The sequence below is a fragment of the Bufo gargarizans genome, chromosome 2 (assembly GCF_014858855.1).
Source record: "Bufo gargarizans isolate SCDJY-AF-19 chromosome 2, ASM1485885v1, whole genome shotgun sequence".
In the NCBI taxonomy this organism is placed as follows: domain Eukaryota; kingdom Metazoa; phylum Chordata; class Amphibia; order Anura; family Bufonidae; genus Bufo; species Bufo gargarizans.
In genome coordinates, this window is record NC_058081.1 from 674,160,919 (window position 1) to 674,187,395 (window position 26,477).

Consider the following 26,477-nt stretch of genomic DNA (forward strand, 5'->3'; position numbering starts at 1 on the left):
GTCTGGTGCAGTTCACACCAGCGCTGACGTATGGAGTTGTAACTACACTATGGTCAAGAACAATATATGTCATTCACAGCCCACTAGGTAAATGTGGTTCCGAACCAGGCACACCAGCAACAAGTAAGTAAAATGAGCAGAGTGAGGAAGTGAAAGAGGAGGTGGTGGATGATGAAGTCACTGGCCAGGTGAAGGCAATGCCGCCTCTGTGTTGTAATGCTGGGATTTCTGTGCCAATGTCCTCCTCTGCCTCTTCATCCTCCAGCTTGTCCTCACCCTCCCCATTAGGCACAGTTCACAGTGGTCCTCCAGTATATCACCTATGCAAAGCTAGGTGTTGTCATGTGGTTCTGCCCCTTGTCAGGATGAGGACGAGAATGTCGGAACAGCTTTCCGGTGATCGTTGCCACAGATGTGAAATTAGCCTAAGTCAGGACATGCTTTCCGCCTCAGTGCATCCATTTCCTGAAAGTAAGTAGAGGTCTGGAAATATTTGACAAAGCAGACACAGCTCTTAAATTCCATATTCTGGAATAAAATGGATGTAAATGAGTGCTAACATCAAATGATTTCAATGTGGATAAAATTGGAGGAGTATTATTTCCAATAAACAAAAAAACATTGCCTGTACCATTTTAATTATGCCAAAATCTTTTTTGTGCTCACCTTACCATGATCCACTGACAATCTTCTGGTAACATGTCTGGATTTTCCCTGGTACTTCTGCTCGGTCCTTATCACCTTACCAGTATTGACTCTGAGTGATTATCTGAGTTATTCTGTGACTACTAGTGTTGATCGAGAATGCTCGACCGAACACCAGTTCAGCTCGAGCATCTTGAAGCTCGGCACATGGCGTATTCGGCCAAATGCCGCATGTAATCGAGCGCAATGCTTGAGTTTCCTCCCCGCACGTTTGTTGGATGCTGCACAGCCAACAAACGTACAGGTAAGTACTGCCCTTCACTGTAAGGGTCCATTCACACGTCCGTTGTTTCTTTCCTGATCTGTTCCGTTTTTTGCTGAACAGACCTGGACCAGATCTGGACCCATTCATTTTCAATGGGTCCTGAAAAAAAATCAGATATTGTGCTGTCAGGAAAGAAACAACGGACGTGTGAATGGACCCTTATGCCGTAGCCATGTTGGTTACTGGCATTAAAGTGATTGGCTGTCCGGAACTCTATATAGCACCCAATGACACGTGTTCGGCTCAGTGTTAGGGAGAGCTGTGCTGAAGAAGGGAAAGATAGTGTAGGGAGTGAAAAACTTGTCAGAGACCCAAAAGTCCTTTTAAGGACTATTGTTGTGTGTGGCAGCAGCAATATATATTTTTAGCGCAACCTGCGCTAAATTGCTAAAACTTTACAGACCCAAAAGTCCTTTTAAGGACAATTGTGTGTGGCAGCAATATCTATTTTTAGCGCATCCTGCGCTAAATAGCGTGCAATAGTTAGGCCGCTGCAGACAGCGACATTATCTGCGCTACATCTGTGGGGTACATCTCCTGTGTAACGTTTCCACATCCCAAATACCTGTGAAATTCTCTGTCATTTTATATTAGCTGCTGCTGACATCATTGACATTATCTGCGGTATTTCTCCTGTGTAACATTTCCACATCCCAAACACCTGTGACATTCCCTGTAATTTTTTATTAGCCGCTTCTGACATCAGCCACATTATCTGCGATATATCTCCTGTGTGATGTTTCCACATCCCAAATACATTATTTTTTTTTTTTTGCACATACACTTACAAATCCTATGCTACTGTACGTGTGACATACTTTTAAGCATATATAACATTTAATATAAAGAAGGCGAGCAGTAAGGGACAGGGAAGTAGCCGTGATGCTGATGATGCATGCAGAGGCCATGGCCCTGGGTGCATTGAAACTGTGCCTGCTGCCAGAGCACCAGAAAAACAATCATCCACGATACCTAGCTTCATGTCCCAGTTTGCAGGGCGGTGCAGGACAAAGTTCTCGAAGTCAGACCAGTGCGACCAGGTGGTTGGTTTGATTGCAGTAAGATAATGCTTCCAGTCGGTTAAGCACCACCCTGTCTTCCACCAAGTCCAGTCTCAGTAGCCAAGAGTCTGGTCAACACAATCCTCACCCTGATCCTCCTTCCTCCCACCATGGAGAGTCTTGCCAAGCAAGTGATCCCACACTCAGATATTCCAAGGAGCTCTTTTCAGCGCCATTCCTTCATTTGGGCCTCTGGACAAGACGCTTGAAGAGGGACATGAGATCTTGTGCCCTGATTCCAAAACTCTTGAGCATCCACAGTCACAAGGAGATGATAGTGGGAAACGGCAATTAGTGTTTCACTAATGATGATGATGATGAGACACAGTTGTCAATAACTGAGGTTGTTGTTAAGTCAACAAGTAAGAAGGATGAGCAGAGTGAGGAAGTGGAAGAGGAGGTGGTGGATGATAAAGTCACTGACCCAACCTGGGAAGGTGGCAAGCCAAGCGAGGACAGCAGTACAGATGGGGAGGGATCCACAGCACTGCAACAGGCTGGAAAAGGCAGTGAAGTGGCAAAAGAGATGGCCACACCAAACAGGCCCGCAACTGTTCCCCGGAGCACACCCTTGCGGAAATTTCCCTTGCCTAGGGGTAGGTGTTCAGCAGTCTGGCGCTTTATTGAGAAAAGTGTGAACGACAAAAGAATTGTAATTTGTAACCTGTGCCATACAAAAATGAGCAAGGGTGTGAACACTAGCAACCTCACCACCACCAGCAGAATCTGCCACATGGCATCAAAGCACCGTAACAGGTGGGCCAAACGCCTGGGTCCATAATCTGTTTCTGCGGGTACACCACTGCCTCCACTTCCCCTGTGTCACGTGCTGGCCAATCCCCTGTCGAAGGCGCAGGCCCGGATGCCTCCCGCCCTGCACCTGGACCTTCGCAAACACCATCCGCGACCACATCCACTTCCGTGTCCTAGCGCAGCGTACAAATGTCCTTACCCCAGGCATTTAAACGCAAACACAAATACCCAGCCACCCACCAACAGGCCATAGCAGTAAATGCGCAACTTAAAAAATTACTGGGCCTGGAAATGTTGCCGTTTAGGCTTGTGGACACTGAGGCCTTCCGCAGCCTGATGTCGTCGTCCGTCCCTCGTTATGCAGTCCCCAGCCGCCACAATTTTTCACGGTGTGGCGTGCCTGCCTTACAACAGCATGTGTCCCATAACATCACCCGTGCCCTGAAAAACGCAGTTACTGGGAAGGTCCACTTAACCACTGACACATGGACAAGTGCTTTCGGCCTGGGACACTACATTTCTCTGACGGCACACTGGGTGAACGTTGTGGAGGCCGGGAGCAAGTCGTACCCTGGGATGACACAGGTGCTACCGACGCCAAGGATTGCAGGCCCTAATTCCATCAGGGTTTCCACCACCACCTACGTTAGTGGCTCCAACCCCCACTTCTCCTCCTCCGTCTCCTCCTCCACTTCCACCTCAGGATTATCTTCTTGCAGCACCAGTCAGCCAACAGATGGTAGCTGGAAGCAGTGTAGCACTGCAGTTGGGAAGCGTCAACAGGCCGTGCTTAAGCTGATCTGCTTAGGTGACAAACAGCACACTTCCGCAGAGCTGTGGCAGGAGATAAGAGACCAGACTGAGCCGTGGCTCTCGCCACTCAACCTAGAACCAGGCATGGTTGTGTCTGATAATGGCCGTAACTTGGTGGTGGCTTTGGAGCTTGGGAAGCTCACACACATCGCATGCCTAGCCCACGTCTTCAACTTAGTGGTTCAGCGGTTTCTGAAAACCTACCCCAATTTGCCTGAGCTACTGGTGAAGGTGCGCCGCATGTGTGCACATTTCCGGAAGTCATCGACAGCTTCCGCTGGTCTGTCAACGCTGCAACAGCGCTTACAATTGCCAGCTCACCGACTGTTGTGCGAAACTCCTTGTTCCACATGTTGGCCAGGCTTTGTGAGCAGCAGAGGGCAGTAGTGGAATACCAGCTGCAACATGGTCGTCGCCTTTCCAGTCAGTTTCCGCTCTTCACAAGCGAGGAGTGGGCATGGATGCAGGCCCGGGTCTACCATAAGGCAGACCTAACGGCTGCTTTAGGGCGCACCTGACGCAGAGAAGGGGTGGGCGGAAAAATTAACCTTCTTTTTTATTTAAAAAAAAAACACTTGCGAGGAGTCCGAGTAGTTCCTGCGCCGCACCGCAGCTGGGCGCCTGGGTGCGTGTGTGCCATGCGGCCCCAGCGTCAGCTCTCACTCACAGAGCAGCACGAGAGCACGGCAACACGGTCACGGGGTCAGCAAGGGGTGTGACTGGCGTGGCGAGTGGCGCCGCAGCGCACGGCGGCGGGCAGCAACCGCTGGGACTGGAGGGAGCTGGTGACTCATGCTGTGACTCACACACAGCCAGACTGCCGATTGGTAGGTGATGATGAGCGCACGCAGAGCGCATAATGTTTATTACTGTAACTTACTTTCACAACATTACTGGGGGGGGGGGGGTTGTCTGTAGTCTGTGCCAGTGCCACGGAGGGGGAGAAATATGCCATGGAGGGGGAGAAATGGGCCATGGGGGGGAAGAAATGTGGCACAATAGGGGGTCATGGGGGTGATGTAAAAAGGAGGGGGTGATGTAGAAAGGAAGGGGAGACATGTGACATGGGGAGAATGATGTGCCATGGGGGGGGGGGGAAGAAATGTGACACAATAGGGGGTTATGGGGGTGATGTAAAAAGGAGGGGTTGATGTGACATGGAGGGGGAGAAATGTGACATGGAGGGCTGATGTGACATAGGTAATTTGACATGGAGGGGAGAAATGTGACATGGGGGAGAAATGTGACATGGGGGGCTGATGGTTGACATAGGGGCATGATGACTGACATGGGGGCATGATGGCTGACAATGGGGGCATGATGGCTGACAAGGGGGGCTGATGGCTGTCATGGGGGGCTGATGAATGGGGACTGATGGCTGACATGGGGGGCTAGTAGATGGGGCTGATGGGTGACATGGGGGGCTGATCTGAGGCTTTAGGGGTCTGATCTGAGGTCTGATTAACATTGGGGGTCTGATTTGGGGCTGTGAGCTGAGGTCTGATTAACATTGGGGGTCTGATTGCTGGTCTGACCTGAGGTGTAATGGAAAATATTTTTTTCTTATTATCCTCCTCTAAAATCTAGGTGCGTCTTATGATCCTCCAACCAGCAATTGTCTGAAGCAGAACGAAGATACCAGGACCACACAGAGGAGAAGCCAGCTGCTGCAGACAGGACCAGGGCCAGGTGAGCTGTGGGGAAGGGGAGGGGGGCAAAATGTAGCTTTGCTTGTGTTGGCAAAAATCCTTGCACCGACCCTGCATGGATGTCTGAATCAACACAGATGGTGAGCGGCGATAGCACTATTATCAGCATCACCATCCCACTTATGTGTCTACTGAAACGCTCGCTGCTCACAAGTAAGGCCAACGCTTTTCATGTGGAAGAGGTGGAAATGGGGGAAGATATTACACAGGGTGATAGCCAGACCACCCTCAGTCCATCTTCTCAGCGCAAATTGGATGATGATGAGGAGCACGAGACAGTTGCCTCCGCTACAGAGGGTAGTACGCATGAAAGTTTAATTCCATCTGTTCAGCGTGGATGGGCAGAAGAGAAGGAAGTGGATGAGGAGATTGAGAGTCATCCTTCTGATGACGACAGCGAAGTCTTGCCTGTTGGGACTCTGGCACACATGGCTGACTTTATGTTAGGCTGCCTTTCCCATGACCCACGCGTTTTATGCATTTTGGACAACACCGATTACTGGTTGTTCACCCTTCTCGACCCCCACTACAAAGAGAACTTCTCATCTCTCATTCCTGAGGTGGAGAGGACGAGCAAAATGGTGCAATACCAGAAGGTCCTTGTGGAAAAATTGCTCCAAAAATTTCCAGCTGACAATGCTGGCGGCAAAGTACATAGTTCCTTGGGCAACCGAGGAGGGGAGACGAGGGAAACACACAGTGGTTTCAACAGAGGCAGGGCAACACTCTCCAAAGCCTGGGACAGTTTCTTGACACCCCGCCAGGACCCTCACCCTGATTTGCAGCCTAGTGTCACAAGGAGGGAAAGACTTTGGAAGATGGTGAAGGAGTACGTAGCAGACCGTGTCAGCGTCCTCTATGATCCCTCTGTGCCTTACAACTACTGGGTGTCCAAGCTGGACACGTGGCACGAACTGGCGCTTTACGCCTTGGAGGTGCTGGCCTGCCCTGCCACCAGCGTTTTGTCAAAGCGGGTATTTAGTACTGCTGGGGGCATAATAACTGATAAGCGCACCCGCCTGTCAACTAAAAATGCTGACAGGTTGACTCTTATGAATATAATCAAGGCCTGGATTGCCCTGACTTCTCTACTCCACCAGAGGAAAGTGGCTAAACATAAAGGCACTTCAAATGTGTTTTTTATAATGTACTGAATACACTGTGTTCCCATGTACCCCTTCCACCACAAAAAAGGTATATGGTTCAATCTTCCTTTTCCCTTCCTCCTCCTTTCCTTCATATCAACATGCTTATTAGTCTGCCTTCGCTCCTAATGTTGTAAAGCATGGGTGTCAAACATGCGGCCCGCGGGCCGCATGCGGCCCGCAATGAATATTTTTGCGGCCCGGCAAGTATTTCTGAACATGAGCGCGCTGCTATCGGCGCGCTCATGTTCTCTCAGCAGCACGGGGAGAAGGAAGCTGTCCTCCCTCCCCCTGTGCTGCTGCCGCTGCCACCAATGAGAAGAGAGGGGGGGAGGAGGGGCGGGCGCACTGCGCCACCAATGAGAATAGAGGGGGGAGGAGGGGCGGGCGCACTGCGCCACCAATGAGAATAGGGGGGGGGCGCACTGCGCCACCAATGATTGGACTATTTCCATACAGAGCGGCGCCCAGCACTCACCATTAGTCCTGGGTGCCGCTCCGTTCGCCCGCAGTGCCCCATTACTGTCTCCTCTCCTGCTCCACATGCTGCTTACTATCGGAGCGATGGGAGGAGACATCAGCTTCACTAGTGGGCGTTCCTTCTCCCTGCGCTGCGATTGGACAGCGCTACAGCCAGGAAGAAGGAACGCCCACTAGTGAAGCTGATGTCTCCTCCCATCGCTCCGATAGTAATCAGCAGCATGTGGAGCAGGAGAGGAGACAGTAATGGAGCACTGCAGTCGAACGAGCGGCGCCCAGGACTAATGGTGAGTGCTGAGACATCGCTGGGCGCCGCTCTGTGTGGCCTGATAGTGAAAGTAGTTTAACACAATACAGGAGGCGGGTGCCGGCAGCAGAATCGCATTGCCGGCACCCTGCCGCTGACAGGGAGCTGCGATCATCAGAGGCTGTTAACCCCTTAGGTGCCGCACCTGAGGGGTTAACTGCTGTTCTGCCAGTACCCGCCTCCTGTATAAAGGGGTAATTTATCATTGGTGGTGCAGTGTGCCCCCCCCCCCCTCAACCCCCCCATCCCATTAAAATCATTGGTGGCACAGTGCGCCAGCCCCTCTCAACCCCCCCAGTATTGAAATCATTGGTGGCAGTGGCCACAGGGACCTCTCCCCTCCCCCTCATTGGTGGTGCAGTGGCAGCTTCTGATCGGAGCCCCAGCTGTGTAAGCCTGGGCCTCCGATCAGTTACCATGGCAGCCAGGACGCTACAGAAGCCCTGGTTGCCATGGTAACATCCCTGATGCTGTGTGCACAAGGCACAGAGCAGTAGGGACAGTGTGAACTCCTATTCACCCTGATAGAGCTGAATAGGACAAGGGATGAAAGATCCCAGGTTCTCGCCCCTAAGGCTACTTTCACACTTGCGTTCAGAGCGGATCCGTCTGAGACGGATCCGCTCATATAATGCAGACGGTGGATCCGTTCAGAACGGATCCGTCTGCATTATATTGTAAAAAAAATTCTAACTGTGAAAGTAGCCTGAACGGATCCGTCCAGACTTTTACATTGAAAGTCAATGGGGGACGGATCCGTTTGAAGATTGAGCCATATTGTGTCATCTTCAAACGGATCCGTCCCCATTGACTTCCATTGTAAGTCTGGACGGATCCGCACGCCTCCGCACGGCCAGGCGTTTTTTTTTTATGCGGCCCACATAAACTTAAATTATTTTTTTTTGGCCCATGTTAGCCTTTGAGTTTGACATGCTTGTTGTAAAGGGTCAGCTCACCTGCAGGCCCTCGCCTACAATCTTTTAGAGGGCCAGCTCACCTGCAGGCCCTCGCATGTAATGTTTTAGAGGGTCAGCTCACCTGCAGGCCCTCGCATATAATGTTTTAGAGGGTCAGCTCACCAGCAGGCCCTCACCTACAATCTTTTAGAGGGTCAGCTCACCTGCAGGCCCTCGAATATAATGTTTTAGAGCGTTAGCTCACCAGTAGGCCCTCACCTACAATCTCTTAGAGGGTCAGCTCACCTGCAGGCCCTTGCATGTAATGTTTTAGAGGGTCAGCTCACCAGCATGCCCTCACCTACAATCTTTTAGAGGGTGAGCTCACCTGCAGGCCTCGCATATAATGTTTTTGAGGGTCAGCTGACCAGCAGGCCCTCAACCATAATGTTTTACAGGGTCAGCTCACCAGCAGGTCCTCACCTACAATCTTTTAGAGCAGGGGTGGCCAACCTTACATACACAAAGAGCCAAAAAAAAAAAAAACATATGACTACCAGGAGCCACAAGATATACAATTACACATGAGTCACTATATTTTTCGCTCTACAAGATGCACCTAGGTTTTAACAAAGAAAAATAAGATAAAATAAATATTTTTCATCCGATCTGAGGTCTGCTAAAAATATTTATTTATTATTTTTCATTAGCAGAGAAAAAATATATATATATTTTTCATCAGACCTCAGATCAGACTCCTAAATCAGATCCCCAATCCTAATCTGACCTACAATAAGATCCCCAAACCTCATCAGACCTCCAAATCAGACCTCCAAAATAAGACCCTCAATGCTAGGATCAGGCAACAGAAATCAGACTCCCAGTGTCAGATCTCCCCCCCATGCTCATATCTCCCCCTTCTCAGATCTGACCTCCCATGATGAGACCTGACCAACCCATGCTCAAACAAGACCCCCATGATCAGATCTGCCCATGCTCAAATCTGAACCCTCATGCTCCGATCTTCCCACTCATGCTCAGATCAGACCCCCATTGTCCAGATCAGGACCCCCCCCCCCCCCCCCATGCTCAGATCAGAACCTCCCATGCTAAGATCAGACCCCATGCTCAGTTCTATAAATTAAAAAAAATATCTTCCCTCTCTTGATCAGGCACTGGGCTCCTGCTACTCTGCAGGTCTGACACGCTCTCCACTGTGACCTGATGAGCACAATGCCAGGTCATAGTGCGTGTCTCCACATACTACGTTCTCACACTGTGTTCTTTAGGACATAGTGAAGAGTGAGCTGGAGCTGCAAAGTAGTAACAGTGCCCTATCAGGAAAAGAGATCTGAGCATGGGGTGGAGAGTGAGCTTTCCTGGCTTCACAGCTAGAGCCTCACTTGAAGAATCAAAGAGCCGCATGTGGCTCAAGAGCCACAGGTTGGCCACCCCTGTTTTAGAGGGTCAGCTAACCAGCAGGCTCTCGCATATAATGTTTTTGAGGGTCAGCCCACAGCAGGCCCTCAACCATAATGTTTTACAGGGTCAGCTCACCAGCAGGCCCTCATCTACAATCTTTTAGAGGGTCAGCTCACCAGCAGGCCCTCACATATAATGTTTTTGAGGGTCAGCTCACCAGCAGGGCCTCAACCATAATAGTTTACAGGTTTCAGCTCACCAGCAAGCCCTCATCTACAAAGTTTTAGAGGGTCAGATCACCAGCAGGCCCTCGCATATAATGTTTTTGAGGGTCAGCTCACCAGCAGGCCCTCAACCATAATATTTTACAGGGTCAACTCACCAGCAGGCCCTCGTCCATCATTTTTTCAGTGGTTAGCTAAGCAGCAGGCACTAGCCCATCATTTTTTCCATGGTCAGCTCAGCAGCAGTCACTAGCCCATAATTTTTTCAATGGTCAGCTCAGCAGCAGGCACTCTCCCATAATTTTTTCGATGTTCAGATCAGCAGCAGGCACTCGCCCCTAATGTTTTAGAGAGTCAGCTCTGCAGCAGACCCTCACTCCTAATGATTTAGATGGTCAGCTCAGCAGCAGGCCCTCGCCCATAATGTTTTAGATGGTCACCAGCAGGCCCTTGCTCCTAATGTTTTTGAGGGTCACCAGCAGGCCATTAATCATAATTTTTCAAGGGTGTATGATGCCCTCATTTATGTGTAATAAAGGGTGTATTGGACTGTCGGTTCCTTGTAATTTTTGAAAACCCTTTCACTTAGTGCATAGCCTTTATGAGTGTAGGAGTCCCACTACCTGAACAATTGTACCACAATGTGAATGAGGCCCTCCATTATGTGATATACCGGTTGTATCGGAGTGCCCCTTCCTTCCAATTTTTGGCAGCACTTGCACTTTATATACAAGTAAATATACAGGAAAGAATGTTTCCTAACAATTTTTCCTCTAAAATCGATTTTATCTTCGGTTTTGTGCGTATTATTGTCAGTCTGTAAAAGTGGCGTACTACTAGGACAACAGCGTTCCAAGCAACGACCTGGGAGTCCAAGAGGCATCCAGACATCCTCCCCATGCTGTTCCCGAACCATTTCGGTGGTGTTTCCATCAATTTCTGACCTTTTCCTATGAACCAGACACCCTCCCCTCTTCAGAGCAGGGGGTGCTTGATTTAAAGGTTCTCCCTTTGACTTCCATTGTGCTTGGGTGCTTGGTAGACCACCCGAGCACTTTGGTGCTCGATCAATACTAGTGACCACACTTCTTAACCTCCTGCTGCATTGTACCTGACATCTAAGGCCTCTCAGCAATTTTCTCACTGGCCACTAGGCCCAATAATATGTAATGATTTCCTGGTTTGTACAGGTCATTTTTAGCACCTATCATGTTATCATTTCAGGCAGAATTACAATTAAAAGTAACACCTCTATATATAGATAACACAGTATCCAACTTTCACTATAGGCGATATCACAGCTTATCTACTCCCTCCTGGCATCTACACAGGTCACAGAGCATGCCTAGAAAACTCTCCCATAAAAGTCAATGACGTCACCTCTTGTGTATTGTGTCCACGGCTGCTGCGTTCAAAAGACAGGAAGTTTAAATATATTTTATGCCTAGTGACCAAAAAAAATATTGTAGGATTATATACATTTTTTTATATAGATAGTGACAGAAAATAAAGATGAGCCTCTTAGTCCACACTTGTGGAAGTGGTTTGCTCTCCCCTCCTCACAATTCTGGGCAAAGGGAAACAAAAGGTGCTATTGACCACTACCACTAATAGCAGGATGTCTCCATGACCGAGAGTAGTAACCTCTTCTTTTGGGAATCAGTTAACCAGAATGTAGCTATTGACGCCATGTTGCTCATTTAAAAGGAACCTGTCATCAACTTTCTGTGTCATGGTCATATTGTTGTTGGACCGTGACGCAGTTGCCGTGCAGTCTGGTTGCCAGTGGCAACGTGTAGTTTGCGGTTTGCACGTTCACTTCCCCTTTAAGGTGTGTCTCCCTGCTGTTTGGTGAGCTAGGGGTTAATCTTCTAGCTGGTGTGGATTTAGGTTTGTCCTGGGTGTGGCCACGTGGTGGATATTACCTGTGGCTTCCTGGCTTGAGTCAGTGGTACTCCAGCCTTGTTTGGTGTTGGAGCTCTGCTCCTTTCCTGGGTGAACTTGCCCAGTACTTGAGGGCCACCTTGTTGGACACAAATTGTCTTCCTTTTGTATGCTCCTTATACCCTACCTCACTTGTTGTATGTTGGGTGTGGGTTTATGTTCACGGTGTGTTGTAAGTCTTGATTGTTGTTACATGTCAGGGCTGTTGTTGGTGTTTGTCTCTGCATGTATGTAAGACGTTTTCCCTGTGTGTTGTTTCCTCCGGAAGGGGGTTGGTTTCCGGGAGGGATGAACCACTAGCCTGTATGCAGCGCTGCCTGGGGCTGTCATGCACCTTGCGGTATGGGGGTCCTGGCGGGGTCTGGTGTGCTGGATACCTGTGTGAGTTGTTTGTATGGCACCCCTTTTGGTGTTAGGGCTTCTGTACGTATGCACGGGTTCCAGTCGTGGAGACTTCGGCGGGTAAGTGTGTTGTCTTGTGTTCTTACCTGCCGATCCTCTTGCTGTGTATGGTCTCTCCTTTTCCCTGCTATTAGGTCTAAAGAGACTCTTGTGCTTCCATGAATAGGATGAACAGGATGTCTCCTCCCTGCTCCTATTTGAGGCATTATCAGGGCGACTCAGGGTCCCAGGTTTCCAGGGTATGAGCCGTTCCACCATCGGGGTCCACTCATGCGGCGAGGAGTTAGGGAGAGGATTAGGGACGATATAGGAGGTGACCTGCTTCCCTTTTCCTGGCTTCTTGGCCTAGCAGCTATCTGTTATATCTCTTGCATTGTACGGTGGGGAGTTTCCCCCACTCCCCACCGTGACACTATGCTGCCCATACTAACGGCAGAATAAAGTAGAGACAGTTTAGTTGATTTCACCAGTCTGTCATTTAAAAATAAATGGTTGCCGAGAACCAACATCACAATCATTGCAGACTGGGCCCGGAAAAAAGTCACGGCCACCCGAGAAGGCCCCCGGCAGCTGTCCTCGGGACTGCCTGCTCCCAGTGACCGCATTTGATTTCAGACCGGCTCCTGGCACAGTCACAGGTAAGGGCTTACCTGTGCATCGCCGGATGGGTGAGTCAAGATGGCAGCCCGCATGTGTTCGCTGGCGAACACTGCGAACTGGCCATCACTGTACATTTCCAGGAAGACTTATAGAGGGACACAGGCTTATGAGAAGAGAAGTATGTCCCTCTTGATTATCCTCTGCAATTTTGCCTTTTATTGCTGGTGTTCACATTGGCTACCGCTCTGCTTTTGTTTTATTTCAAGTAGCTCTGAAAAAAAAAAATCTCTGGCAAGACGATATTACATTTCCATTATAGAGTTAAGTACTTCCTTTTGCAAACTGCGAGCTGACATAACATTAATGTTACAAACAGCCAATTGAAAACCAATTAAGTGACTGGCACCAAGTGTATTTAAAGAAGGCTAATGGTGGTAGGCAGGGGTGCGAGAGAATCGGACTGCACCTGAGACTCTGGAAATGTATTTGTTAAATACCAGATATTAGAGGACGACCACATCTGATGATACTAGACTCACATCGACTATAGACAAAGCATCTACTGAATAAGCAGAAGCAATGAACTACATACGGACATTACCCTGTATTTGGATCCTATATCTTATGAAAACCTGCACAGGTAAGTACATCCGCTAGATCAGTGTTAGTATAGGCGACTATATATACCTTAATGTATCCAACTAACTTGTATGTAATATCTTACAATGTTTTGAAGCCCATGAAAATAGCTCAACTCTTAAAGCAAGCCATGCAAGACTTATAGACCACCTAATGCATGGGTACAACAAGGGGGTGAGACCTGTGCAAGACTGGAGAAAGGCCACAGATGTGTATGTAGATCTCTTCATATATGCCATTCTGGCAGTGGTAAGTGGTTCCCTGGACTTGTTCTTTCTCTTCGCATTCCCAATTTTGCTGGATAGCTCTGAATTATAGCTTGTGGGTTCATGCATGTTCTGGGGAGGATCAGTTTGCTACAGTAACATAGAAAGAGCCATGTGAAAAGCCAGGAAACCTTATTATCATTCCTCGCAGGAGAAAGCCACAATAGCAATTCATGCAAACCCAATTTACAGCTTGACGACTAATTTGTTTTTAATCAAATGTTATGAAACAAATGCAGAAAAATAGAAGATGATTACAGAAATCCTGGAGCCGAGTATTTGCATTGCAAAATGCACTTTATTTTTATATTCTCTATGGACCGCGGGTGAGTGCACAGGGGGAGATTAGGTTTCTGGAGACACTGAGACTTCTTATGGGTACAGTAGGCTTACTGGAGGATATACTGTAGAAATAGATGGAAAGATAGATAGAAGATATGAGATAGATAATTAAAAGATAGATAGCTAGATAGATAATTGATAGATAAATAGATATAAGATATGAGATAGATAGATAGATAGATAGATAGATAGATATGAGATAGATAATTGATAGATAGATACAGTATAAGATATGAGATAGATAATTGATAGATAGATAGATAGATTTAAGATATGAGCTAGATAGGTATAAGATATGAGATAGATAGATATAAGATATGAGATAGATAAGTGATAGATAAATAGATATAAGATATGAGATAGATAGATATAAGATATGAGATAGATAAGTGATAGATAAATAGATATAAGATATGAGATAGATAGATAGATATAAGATGTGAGATAGATAATAGATAGATAGATAGATAGATAGATAGATAGATAGATATAAGATATGAGATAGATAGATAGATAATACGGTAGATAGATAGATATAAGATATGAGATAGATAGATAGATAGATAGATAAGGAATGGATGTATGATGGAGATAGATAGAAGATATGAGATTAGATCAGTGTTTCTCAGCTCCGGTCCTCAGGGCCCACCTACCGCTCATGATTTGACAATACCCCACAGAAGAATACCTGGGGTAAGTCCTGATGCACTGACACTAATTCTATCAGCTGCTCAATACAAAGGAAATCCTGAAAACATGACCGGCAGGTGGGCCCTGAGGACCGGAGCTGAGGAACGCTGGATGAGATAGGTAACCCCCCCCCCCCCCATTAATAGTAATGCCCTCCTTAATGTGCCTAATAATAATAACTAGATGTGCATTTCATGAAGGAAATACATAGGAGGTTGCTTAAAAGACGCCGGTCTTAATAACCCATAAACCTGAAGCGTCAGCCTCTATATAACTTTGGCGCGTCCAGTGCCAATCTAAATGTAAGAAAGCTTCCGAGCTGTTTTACATTTAGACCATTTTCTAAGCTTATGGGCGCATTCAGACGATCGTAGCGGACCGCACATGGCCGCAACATGATAGAAAATGCCTATTGCTGTCTGCACCTGCGGACAAGAATAAGAATCTTTTCTACGGATCCACAGAACGGAACCACGGATGCGAAAGCACACGGTATGCTGTCCGCATCTGTTGCGGACCCATAGAAATGAATGGATTCGCACCCATTCCGCAAAATTGCGGAAATGGCTGTGGACTCATTTATATGGCCATTTGAATGAGCCCTAAAACTGGTGTAAAAAATGATGAATGAGACATTCCCCATCCCGTTCTGCACCCGTCCACTATTTAGACATGGCTTGAGCGGGGAAAGTTGCAGATTGCAAGGCTATTTGCGCCGCAATCTGCTCCAGAAGTACGAATAATATAGGCATATTTCTGAATAATAAATGTCCCCATAGTGCCTGAAAAGAGTTGAACGTTTGTGTGTGTAGTATGAAGTAATCTATGCATAATACTGTGTTTGCTGTCTATTATTTTGAATAGAATGAATATGTGGTGCAGTGCATACTGACACCAAGTGTGTCTAAATCATCATAGTATACGGAATAAAGAACTGCCATTAAAAAAACTGCAGACGAGCGTTAAGCTGTTTGGACTGTATTAATAGCAGAATTTTTCCATTCATTTCTATGGGGGTCTTTTAATTTTTTTTTATGTAATTTTTTTCAAAACAACAAAACAGATTGACCCCAGTAATACATACATAGTGCACCTCTTAGCACCAAAAGCTGCCAAATACAGTCTGCAGGTTGGGCTGTATTAATCGCAGAATTCTGCCATTCATTTCTATGAGGAATTTTGTTTATTTTTTAAATGTAAATTTATTAAAAACAACAAACCCAATCAACTGTATTCCCCTGTGTTACAATGTCACATGCACAGCTTCAACCTGTATTCTAATGCCCCGCTCACCCTGTGTAATGTCAATATGTATAATCCCCCCCCCCCCATTTGTCCCCAGTATTATAGTGCCCTTTGTATTGCTCCAACCTGTATTATAATGCCCCACTTACCCTGTGTAATGTCAATATATATATAATACCCCCCCATTTGTCCCCAGTATTATAGTGCCCTTTGTATTGCTCCAACCTGTATTATAATGCCCCCTTATTCTGTGTAGTGCCAGTATGTATAATATCCCCCCCCATTTGTCCCCAGTATTATAGTGCCCTCTGTATTGCTCTAACCTGTATTATAATGCCCCCCTTACCCTGTGTAGTGCCAGTATGTATAATATCCCCCTCCCCTATTTGTCCCCGGTATTTTAGTGCCCTCTGTATTGCTCCAACCTGTATTATAATTCCCCCCTTATTCTGTGTAGTGCCAGTATGTATAATACCCCCCCCCCCATTTGTCCCCAGTATTATAGTACCCTTTGTATTGCTCCAACCCGTATTATAATGCCCCCCTTACCCTGTGTAGTGCCAGTATGTATAATATCCCCCCCCCCCCATTTGTCCCCGGTATTATAGTGCCCTCTGTATTGCTCTAACCTGTATTATAATGCCCCCCTTACCCTGTGTTATGCCAGTATGTATAATGTTCCCCCTTGTATTGCCCTCTGTATTATAATGTCCCCTGTAGTTCCCCCTGTAGTTCTAGTATTTGTAATGCTCTCATCCCCCCCTGTACTATAATGCTCGTAGTGCTAGCATGTATAATGCTTTCACCTCCCCCAGAGTGGCCCCTGTACAGTAGTATAATGTCCCCCTGTAGTGCTAATATGTGTATTATAATGCCATAATGTCCCCCTGTAATATTATGTGTATTCCCCCTGCAGTATAATGCCATAATGCCTCCCTTTAGTATAATGCCCCCCCCCCCCTGTAGTCCCACTGTAGTATTATGCCCCCTCATAGTATAATCACCGTATAATGCACTTCTGTAGTCTCCCATAATATAATGCACCCTGGTAGTCCTCCTGTAGCATAATGCGCCCCTGAAGTCCACCATAATGTAATGTCCCCTGTAGTCATTTTATACACAATACTCTAACCCCCTCCCACCAGTGCTTTCAGTAGTGCCAAAATAAATATAGTAAAAAAAATATATACTCAGCTGCATCCCTCTCCATGTCCCCATATGCGATCCAGGCCTGCAGTATGAGTAGCCCCATGTTGGACCAGGTGATGACATCGCTGCAACCTCCTGAGCCGTTCTGCTGCCTCATAAACTTCAAGTTTGGTGGCCTGCGACATATAAGGCTGAACAGCCAGGATGGGAGCCATAAGCTCCCATGACCCACTGAAAACTGCTGCCCCCTCAGAGGCAGGTCAGCCGTCTCCTGAGGAAAGATTCTCACCTCATGGCTGATGCGGCCCCAGATAGATAGATAGATAGATAGATTAGCAGGAAACCTGGTATTAAGAAGGAGATTTATGAAGACTGGTGCTGTCTGACATCCCCTGCTGCTGGAGGATGTGTCTAATCTACTGGATGATGAGGCGTCATAAATTAGGCGCATCCTCCTGAAGTCCATTCATCTAACCAGATATCTACGACAGCTCTGAGCTGCTGTACATTTCTGGCTTCATGTTCGCCAGAAAAGGGGCATAAATGTAGATACATTTGTCAGGGTGACTGGCCATGCCCCTGCCCTTGCTACACCCCCTTTCACAAAAGTGGTGAGAATGTCGAAAATGTTTGAGATGTGACAATTTTTAGATATAATAAATCTCCCCTTAGTGTTTAATTTCTCTACAGCGCCACCATTCGCCGAGGTCTCGCGCAACTTTGGGTGAAACTAATTTTTCCTCCATGGGGGCAATACATTTTAATACTGTACGGAGACAGCATTAAAAACAAGGCGGTAATTTATTAAGGGCCTTACATAACTTCAGAGCATCCAGCGCCAGTTCTAAATAAAAGACAGCTTCCTTGATGTCTTACAGTTAGACCACTGTCTACGCCTAAACCAGGTGTAGGAAATGATGAATGAGACGGGCCTGCCGGGCCGTCCATCTCTCCACCCACACCACGCCCACTTTTTTACACATAGCATAAGCTGGGAAAAGTTGCAGATTGCGGCACAATTGCCCCAAAATCTGTGCCTGAAATGCGCCTAATATAGATGTATTTCAGGATAATAAATGACCCCCGAAGTGTTTGAACGAATCGACTTTTGATCTATGATCCAAAGCTCATCTTGTTCAAGCCTAGTCATCACTGTCACAGTTTTTTTTTTTATCTTCTTTTGAAAATTCACCTATTACAGACCATGAATTTTTGGGGTTTCTGAGCAGTTCTGTCTTAATAACATAACATTTTATTTCTTCTTTTGCAAATTACTACTGTAAACCTACATCATGTCCTGTTGTCATCAGGAGGAGAAGGAGCAGTTAATTACAACTTACATCTGGTATCATCAGGTAAAGTGGCATCTTTTATGATGAGATAAAAATTATATGCATAAGGTTAAAACCAATGAGTAATGTATTTTTGTATTTTGCCCCTCGGGAGGATCTGGTGATGTCACTGCCTAGTTCTATCTGGCGGTGGGCACTGGGTCTGTCTCCGGGAAAGAAAAGCAGCACAATACAAAATCACTGTAATTAAAATCCAAAAATAAATGTTTTTAATTTATTTGCACTTGTAAATTTTTATTTTTATTTTTTTATGTTCAGTATGGATATGGAGATCAGGAATATGAGAATCTAAATATGTGAGTCAACAATAGCATAATCTATTACTGTATTTGTAATACCCATTTACCATTTGTCCCTTTCTTTTACTATACAGAGCTGGTTTGATGAGTTTCTTACTTGGGATCCAGAGGAATTTGATAATGTAACAAAAATTTCAGTTCCTGTAAGTTGGATATGGGTACCAGATATAATGGTCATGGAACTGTAAGTATACAAAAACACACATGCCATGATAGGTGAATTATTGATTAGAACTATACATCAATAATAAAAAAAAAAGCATAATTAAAGTAAATGAAACCAAGGTATAGTAGTCAAGACAAGGGGGCACTACATCCATCTGGAGTAGAAAAAGTTCAGTCTCCAGAAGTGTCAAAGCTTCTTTACTGTAAGGGTACTTTTACACTTGTGACAGAGGATTCTAGGAGGCGGTTCCGTCACCAGAACTGCCTGCCGGATCCGGCAATCCGGCCACAAACAGATGCCATTTGTCAGACAGGTCCGGATGCGGATCCGTCTGACAAATGCATTTTAATACCGGATCCGTCTCTCCGGTGTCATACAGAAAAAAACGGATCCAGTATTTTATTTTATTTTTTACAGATTTAAAGGTCTGCGCATCCGCGGACTGGAAGAACGGATCCGTCAATGCAGCAATTTTAATGCCGGATCCGGCACTAATACATTTCAATGGAAATTAATGCCGGATCCGGCATTCTGGCAAGTGTTCAGGATTTTTGTCCGTAGAGAAAAATACAGCATGCTGCGGTATTTTCTCCGGCCAAAAAACGTAAGATGGAATGAACTGATGCATCCTGAACGGAATGCTCTCCATTCAGAATGCATGGGGATAAAACAAATCACTTTTTTCCGGTATTGAGCCTATGTGACGGAACTCAATACCGGAAAAGAAAAACGCTAGTGTGAAAGTACCCTTAGAACTGTGAATTTGTGGAACAGACTTCCTCAGGACGTGGTCACAGCAGGAACAGTGGATAGTTAAAAAAAAAAGGGTTTAGATAAATTCTTAAACATAAATTACATTAATGCTTATGAAAATGTGTAGGGTCTCATTCCGTTTTCTAAACTTTGCGTCCCCTCCTATCACTTGAACTTGATGGACTTATGTCTTTTTTTTTAACCATATTAACTATGTAACTACAGTATGTAACATGTGTGTCTGGTTAGGTCAGAAAAGGTTTTATTAAACACAGGCATGTCTTGGGTAAAATAGGGTAACGACCTGTCCATAAGACATCCTACATTTCCCCAGGTGTACTGCTTTGATCAGGATCCTAACAACATTTACCCAAACAGTGCTCTTTTGTAAGTTGAGGTACCTAACATTTAGTAACATAGTTTACTATAAAAAAAGACATAAGTCCATCCAGTATAAACTGTTCTCTGACAATGTTTATCCAGGTCCAAAAATCCCCAAAAAATATAAACAATTTTCATCATCTTAGGGAGAAATTCCTTTCTGAATCAAAATATGTGAATCAGAAACCCTTGATTAACAAGTAATTTAGATGTCACCATACAGAACCATAGCCAGCAAACACAAAAATGTGCTACCCAATAGAGTTGAGCGGACACCTGGATGTTCGGGTTCGAGAAGTTCGGCCGAACTTCCCGAAAATGTTCGGGTTCGGGATCCGAACCCGATCCGAACTTCGTCCCGAACCGAACCCCACTGAAGTCAATGGGGACCCGAACTTTTCGGCACTAAAAAGGCTGTAAAACAGCCCAGGAAAGGGCTAGAGGGCTGCAAAAGGCTGCAACATGTAGGTAAATCCCCTGCAAACAAATGTGGATAGGGAAATGAATTAAAATAAAAATTAAATAAATAAAAATTAACCAAAATCAATTGGAGAGAGGTCCCATAGCAGAGAATCTGGCTTCACGTCACCCACCACTGGAACAGTCCATTCTCAGATATTTAGGCCCCGGCACCCAGGCAGAGGAGAGAGGTCCCGTAACAGAGAATCTGTCTTCATGTCAGCAGAGAATCAGTCTGCACGACATAGCAGAGAATCAGGCTTCACGTCAGCCAACACTGCAACAGTCCATTTTCATAAATTTAGGCCAAGCACCCAGGCAGAGGAGAGAGGTTCCGTAACACAGAATCTGGCTTCATGTCACCAGAGAATCAGTCTTCATGTCATAGCAAAGAATCAGGCTTCACGTCAGCCACCACTGTAACAGTCCATTTTCATAAATTTAGGCCCAGCACCCAGGCAGAGGAGAGAGGTCCCGTAACAGACAATCTGGCTTCATGTCAGCAGAGAATCAGTCTTCATATCATAGCAGAGAATCAGGCTTCACGTCACCCACCACTGCAACAGTCCATTTTCATAAATTTAGGCCCAGCACCCAGGCAGAGGAGAGAGGTCCCGTAACAGACAATCTGGCTTCATGTCAGCAGAGAATCAGTCTTCATATCATAGCAGAGAATCAGGCTTCACGTCAGCCACCAATGCAACAGTCCATTGTCAGATATTTAGGCCCAGCACCCAGGCAGAGGAGAGAGGTCCCGTAACAGACAATCTGGCTTCATGTCAGCAGAGAATCAGTCTTCATATCATAGCAGAGAATCAGGCTTCACGTCAGCCACCAATGCAACAGTCCATTGTCAGATATTTAGGCCCAGCACCCAGGCAGAGGAGAGAGGTCCCGTAACAGAGGATCTGGCTTCATGTCAGCAGAGAATCAGTCTGCATGTCATAGCAGAGAATCAGGCTTCACGTCAGCCACCACTGCAACAGCCCATTGGCATATATTTAGGCCCCGGCACCCAGACAGAGGAGAGGTTCATTCAACTTTGGGTAGCCTCGCAAATATAATGGTAAAATGAAAATAAAAATAGGATTCAATGATGAAGTGCCCTAACCATATGCCCTTAATATATGGTTAAGGGGAGGTAGTTAATGTCTAATCTGGACAAGGGATGGACAGGTCCTGTGGGATCCATGCCTGGTTCATTTTTATGAACGTCAGCTTGTCCACATTGGCTGTAGACAGGCGGCTGCGTTTGTCTGTATTGACGCCCCCTGCCGTGCTGAATACACGTTCAGACAAAACGCTGGCCGCCGGGCAGGCCAGCACCTCCAAGGCATAAAAGGCTAGCTCTGGCCACGTGGACAATTTAGAGACCCAAAAGTTTAATGGGGCCTGAACCATCAGTCAGTACGTGGAGGGGTGTGCACACGTACTGTTCCACCATGTTAGTGAAATGTTGCCTCCTGCTAACACGTTGCGTATCAGGTGGTGGTGCAGTTAGCTGTGGCGTGTTGACAAAAGTTTTCCACATCTCTGCCATGCTAACCCTGCCCTCAGAGGAGCTGGCCGTGACACAGCTGCCTTGGCGACCTCTTGCTCCTCCTCTACCTTGGCCTTGGGCTTCCACTTGTTCCCCTGTGACATTTGGGAATGCTCTAAGTAGCACGTCTACCAACGTGCGCTTGTACTCGCGCATCTTCCTATCACGCTCCAGTGCAGGAAGTAAGGTGGGCACATTGTCTTTGTACCGTGGATCCAGCAGGGTGGCAACCCAGTAGTCCGCACACGTTAAAATGTGGGCAACTCTGCTGTCGTTGCGCAGGCACTGCAGCATGTAGTCGCTCATGTGTGCCAGGCAGCCCAGGGGTAAGGACAAGCTGTCCTCTGTGGGAGGCGTATCGTCATCGTCCTGCCTTTCCCCCCAGCCACGCACCAGTGATGGGCCCGAGCTGCGTTGGGTGCCACCCCGCTGTGACCATGCTTCATCCTCATCCTCCTCCACCTCCTCCTCATCCTCGTCCTCCTCGTCCTCCAGTAGTGGGCCCTGGCTGGCCACATTTGTACCTGGCCTCTGCTGTTGCAAAAAACCTCCCTCTGAGTCACTTCGAAGAGACTGGCCTGAAAGTGTTAAAAATGACCCCTCTTCCTCCTCCTCCTCCTCCTCCTCCTCCTGGGCCACCTCCTCTTCCATCATCGCCCTAAGTGTTTTCTCAAGGAGACATAGAAGTGGTATTGTAACGCTGATAACGGCGTCATCGCCACTGGCCATGTTGGTGGAGTACTCGAAACAGTGCAACAGGGCACACAGGTCTCGCATGGAGGCCCAGTCATTGGTGGTGAAGTGGTGCTGTTCCGCAGTGCGACTGACCCGTGCGTGCTACAGCTGAAACTCCACTATGGCCTGCTGCTGCTGCTCGCACAGTCTGTCCAGCATGTGCAAGGTGGAGTTCCACCTGGTGGGCACGTCGCATATGAGGCGGTGAGCGGGAAGGCCGAAGTTACGCTGTAGCGCAGACATGCGAGCAGCGGCAGGATGTGAACGCCGGAAGCGCGAACAGACGGCCCGCACTTTATGCAGCAGCTCTGACATGTCGGGGTAGTTGTGAATGAACTTCTGCACCACCAAATTCAGCACATGCGCCAGGCAAGGGATGTGCGTCAAACCGGCTAGTCCCAGAGCTGCAACGAGATTTCGCCCATTATCGCACACCACCATGTAACGGTCAGCAGAGGAAGAGACCGTAGAGCAGGACTCAAGTACAGTGCAGCAGACAAGGAGGCTGAAGTAGAAACCGGCTTTATTAAAGGAGAACTCTAACTGCCGGAGAAGCAGATTTACAATATGAACAGCTTGAGAATTCACAACAAAGATAATGGAAATTTGCATAAAGAACACAAATGAATCACAAACACAAGTACAGACAATAGCAGGCTACTCTCTTCTAGGTAGTCCTATCTGTCCCCGCTACCCGGGGTGCACCTCTACGGTGCACTAAACTAAATCCTATTCCACTATGTCCTAGCTCCGGTTAGCATCAGAGCACTCACAGTTCGGTGTCCGGCACATGCAGGCAGGTACAGTCTGGGTCCCGATCTGGTTGCTTGCTTGCTTGCTTCAGCGTGGCTCAGCTCTGGCCTCTCTTTGTAGTCTCTGTAACTCTGGTTAGAGATAATCAGCAGCTCTGGACGTATAATCAGGCAGGGCCTGGAATTCACTCACAGTTCCTCTGGTAAGTGCCTCACACTACAGCAGTCTCTCTTCTACACCAGGACACATCAGCTCAGTCAGAGAGCAAACACACTCTAATGTCCCAGATACCATGTCACAGCAGGTTGGCAGGGAGAAATCGCTCTAACCTTCCCTGTGGATCTCCCTCTCAGTGCACAGCGTCCTTCTTCCTGTGTACTCAGACACCTGCACCCCAGGCTCTCTGCTCAGCCCGGGAAAAACACTTAACTCCTTGTCCTCTGGAAACAACTCCTCACACTGTCCTACTTAGCCACAGTGGCCTCTGGTGGCTGGAGGGAAACATGACAGTCTGCTATATATATATGTGTTGGAAATGTTGCTGGATGATCAGGGCTGCCTCTTACAACCAGGCCGGGCTTGAGGCTCACCGGCAGCAACCACTCGTCGGTCAGTTGTTCTATACCCTGCCACAACTCCTGTGCGGTGTGGGGCCTGTCTCCCCAAACATATGAGTTTCAGAATGGCCTGCTGACGTTTACCCCGGGCTGTGCTGAAGTTGGTGGTGAAGGTGTGTGGCTGACTGGATGAGCAGGTGGAAGAAGAGGAGGAGGAAGCCGAGAAGGAGGAGGTGGCAACAGGAGGCAAAGAATGTTGCCCTGCGATCCTTGGCGGCGGAAGGACGTGCGCCAAACAGCTCTCCGCCTGGGGCCCAGCTGCCACTACATTTACCCAGTGTGCAGTTAGGGAGATATAGCGTCCCTGGCCGTGCTTACTGGTCCACGTATCTGTGGTTAGGTGGACCTTGCTACAGATGGCGTTGCGCAGTGCACACTTGATTTTATCTGATACTTGGTTGTGCAGGGAAGGCACGGCTCTCTTGGAGAAGTAGTGGCGGCTGGGAACAACATACTGTGGGACAGCAAGCGACATGAGCTGTTTGAAGCTGTCTGTGTCCACCAGCCTAAATGACAGCATTTCATAGGCCAGTAGTTTAGAAATGCTGGCATTCAGGGCCAGGGATCGAGGGTGGCTAGGTGGGAATTTACGCTTTCTCTCAAATGTTTGTGAGATGGAGAGCTGAACGCTGCTGTGTGACATGGTTGAGACGCTTGGTGACGGAGGTGGTGGTGGTGTTGGTGGTACATCCCCTGTTTGCTGGGCGGCAGGTGCCAACGTTCCTCCAGAGGCGGAGGAAGAGGCCGAGGCGGCAGCAGCAGAAGAGGCCGAGGCGGCAGCAGCAGAAGAGGCCGAGGCGGCAGCAGCAGAAGAGGCCGAGGCGGCAGCAGCAGAAGAGGTAGCAGGAGGAGCCTGAGCGACTTCCTTGTTTTTAAGGTGTTTACTCCACTGCAGTTCATGCTTTGCATGCAGGTGCCTGGTCATGCAGGTTGTGCTAAGGTTCAGAACGTTAATGCCTCGCTTCAGGCTCTGATGGCACAGCGTGCAAACCACTCGGGTCTTGTCGTCAGCACATTGTTTGAAGAAGTGCCATGCCAGGGAACTCCTTGAAGCTGCCTTTGGGGTGCTCGGTCCCAGATGGCGGCGGTCAGTAGCAGGTGGAGTCTCTTGGCGGCGGGTGTTCTGCTTTTGCCCACTGCTCCCTCTTTTGCTATGCTGTTGGCTCGGTCTCACCACTGCCTCTTCCTCCGAACTGTGAAAGTCAGTGGCACGACCTTCATTCCATGTGGGGTCTAGGACCTCATCAGTCCCCTGCATCGTCTTCCACCCAGTCTTGATCCCTGACCTCCTGTTCAGTCTGCACACTGCAGAAAGACGCAGCAGTTGGCACCTGTGTTTCGTCATCAGAGATATGCTGAGGTGGTATTCCCATGTCCTCATCATCAAGAAACATAAGTGGTTGTGCGTCAGTGCATTCTATGTCTTTCACCGCTGGGGAAGGGCTAGGTGGATGCCCTTGGGAAACCCTGCCAGCGGAGTCTTCAAACAGCATAAGAGACTGCTGCATAACTTGAGGCTGAGACAGTTTCCCTGGTATGCATGGGGGTGATGTGACAGACTGATGGGGTTGGTTTTCAGGCGCCATCTGTGCACTTTCTGCAGAAGACTGGGTGGGAGATAATGTGAACGTGCTGGATCCACTGTCGGCCACCCAATTGACTAATGCCTGTACCTGCTCAGGCCTTACCATCCTTAGAACGGCATTGGGCCCCACCATATATCGCTGTAAATTCTGGCGGCTACTGGGACCTGAGGTAGTTGGTACACTAGGACGTGTGGATGTGGCAGAACGGCCACGTCCTCTCCCAGCACCAGAGGGTCCACTAACACCACCACGACCATGTCCACGTCCGCGTCCCTTACTAGATGTTTTCCTCATTGTTATCTTTCACCACAACAACAAAAATATTATTTGGCCCAATGTATTGTATTCAAATTAAGCTGAATATAAATTTGAGGCCTAGTATTTAGGCGCTGGGTGACAGGTATAGATTTACTGACAGAATTAGACTTGGAAATGCACAGTAGCGTGTGTGTGAAGTTATTCTGAATGACCCTATGTGCACCTTGAATATTATATACCCTTTTAGGGATAGATTTCAAATAGCTCTGATACAGCAGAAACCACTAAATTAGGAAATTGCTAAATTGGGAATTGTATTTCAACCCAGAACAAAAAATGTGCTTTGACGGACACTAACTAACTTGCCCAGCCACAACAGTACAGCAGTAACGACAGATTTAGCGGGATATAAATTTGAGGCCTAGTATTTAGGCGCTGGGTGACAGGTATAGATTTACTGACGGAATTAGACTTGGAAATGCACAGTAGCGTGTGTGTGAAGTTATTCAGAATGATCCTAT

General features: G+C 47.5%; 1 protein-coding gene across 1 annotated transcript in view; it reads left to right on the plus strand.

Annotated features, from left to right (window-relative positions):
• The first annotated feature begins 891 nt into the window (after positions 1–891).
• The window catches only part of LOC122926281 (5-hydroxytryptamine receptor 3A-like), a 41,863-nt gene continuing 16,277 nt past the window's right edge, over positions 892–26,477 (plus strand). The window contains exons 1-4 of the mRNA XM_044277655.1: positions 892–949; positions 13,463–13,614; positions 18,368–18,412; positions 18,783–18,892. Coding sequence (XP_044133590.1) covers positions 892–949; positions 13,463–13,614; positions 18,368–18,412; positions 18,783–18,892 — 365 coding nt within the window. The remainder of the gene's footprint in view (positions 950–13,462; positions 13,615–18,367; positions 18,413–18,782; positions 18,893–26,477) is intronic.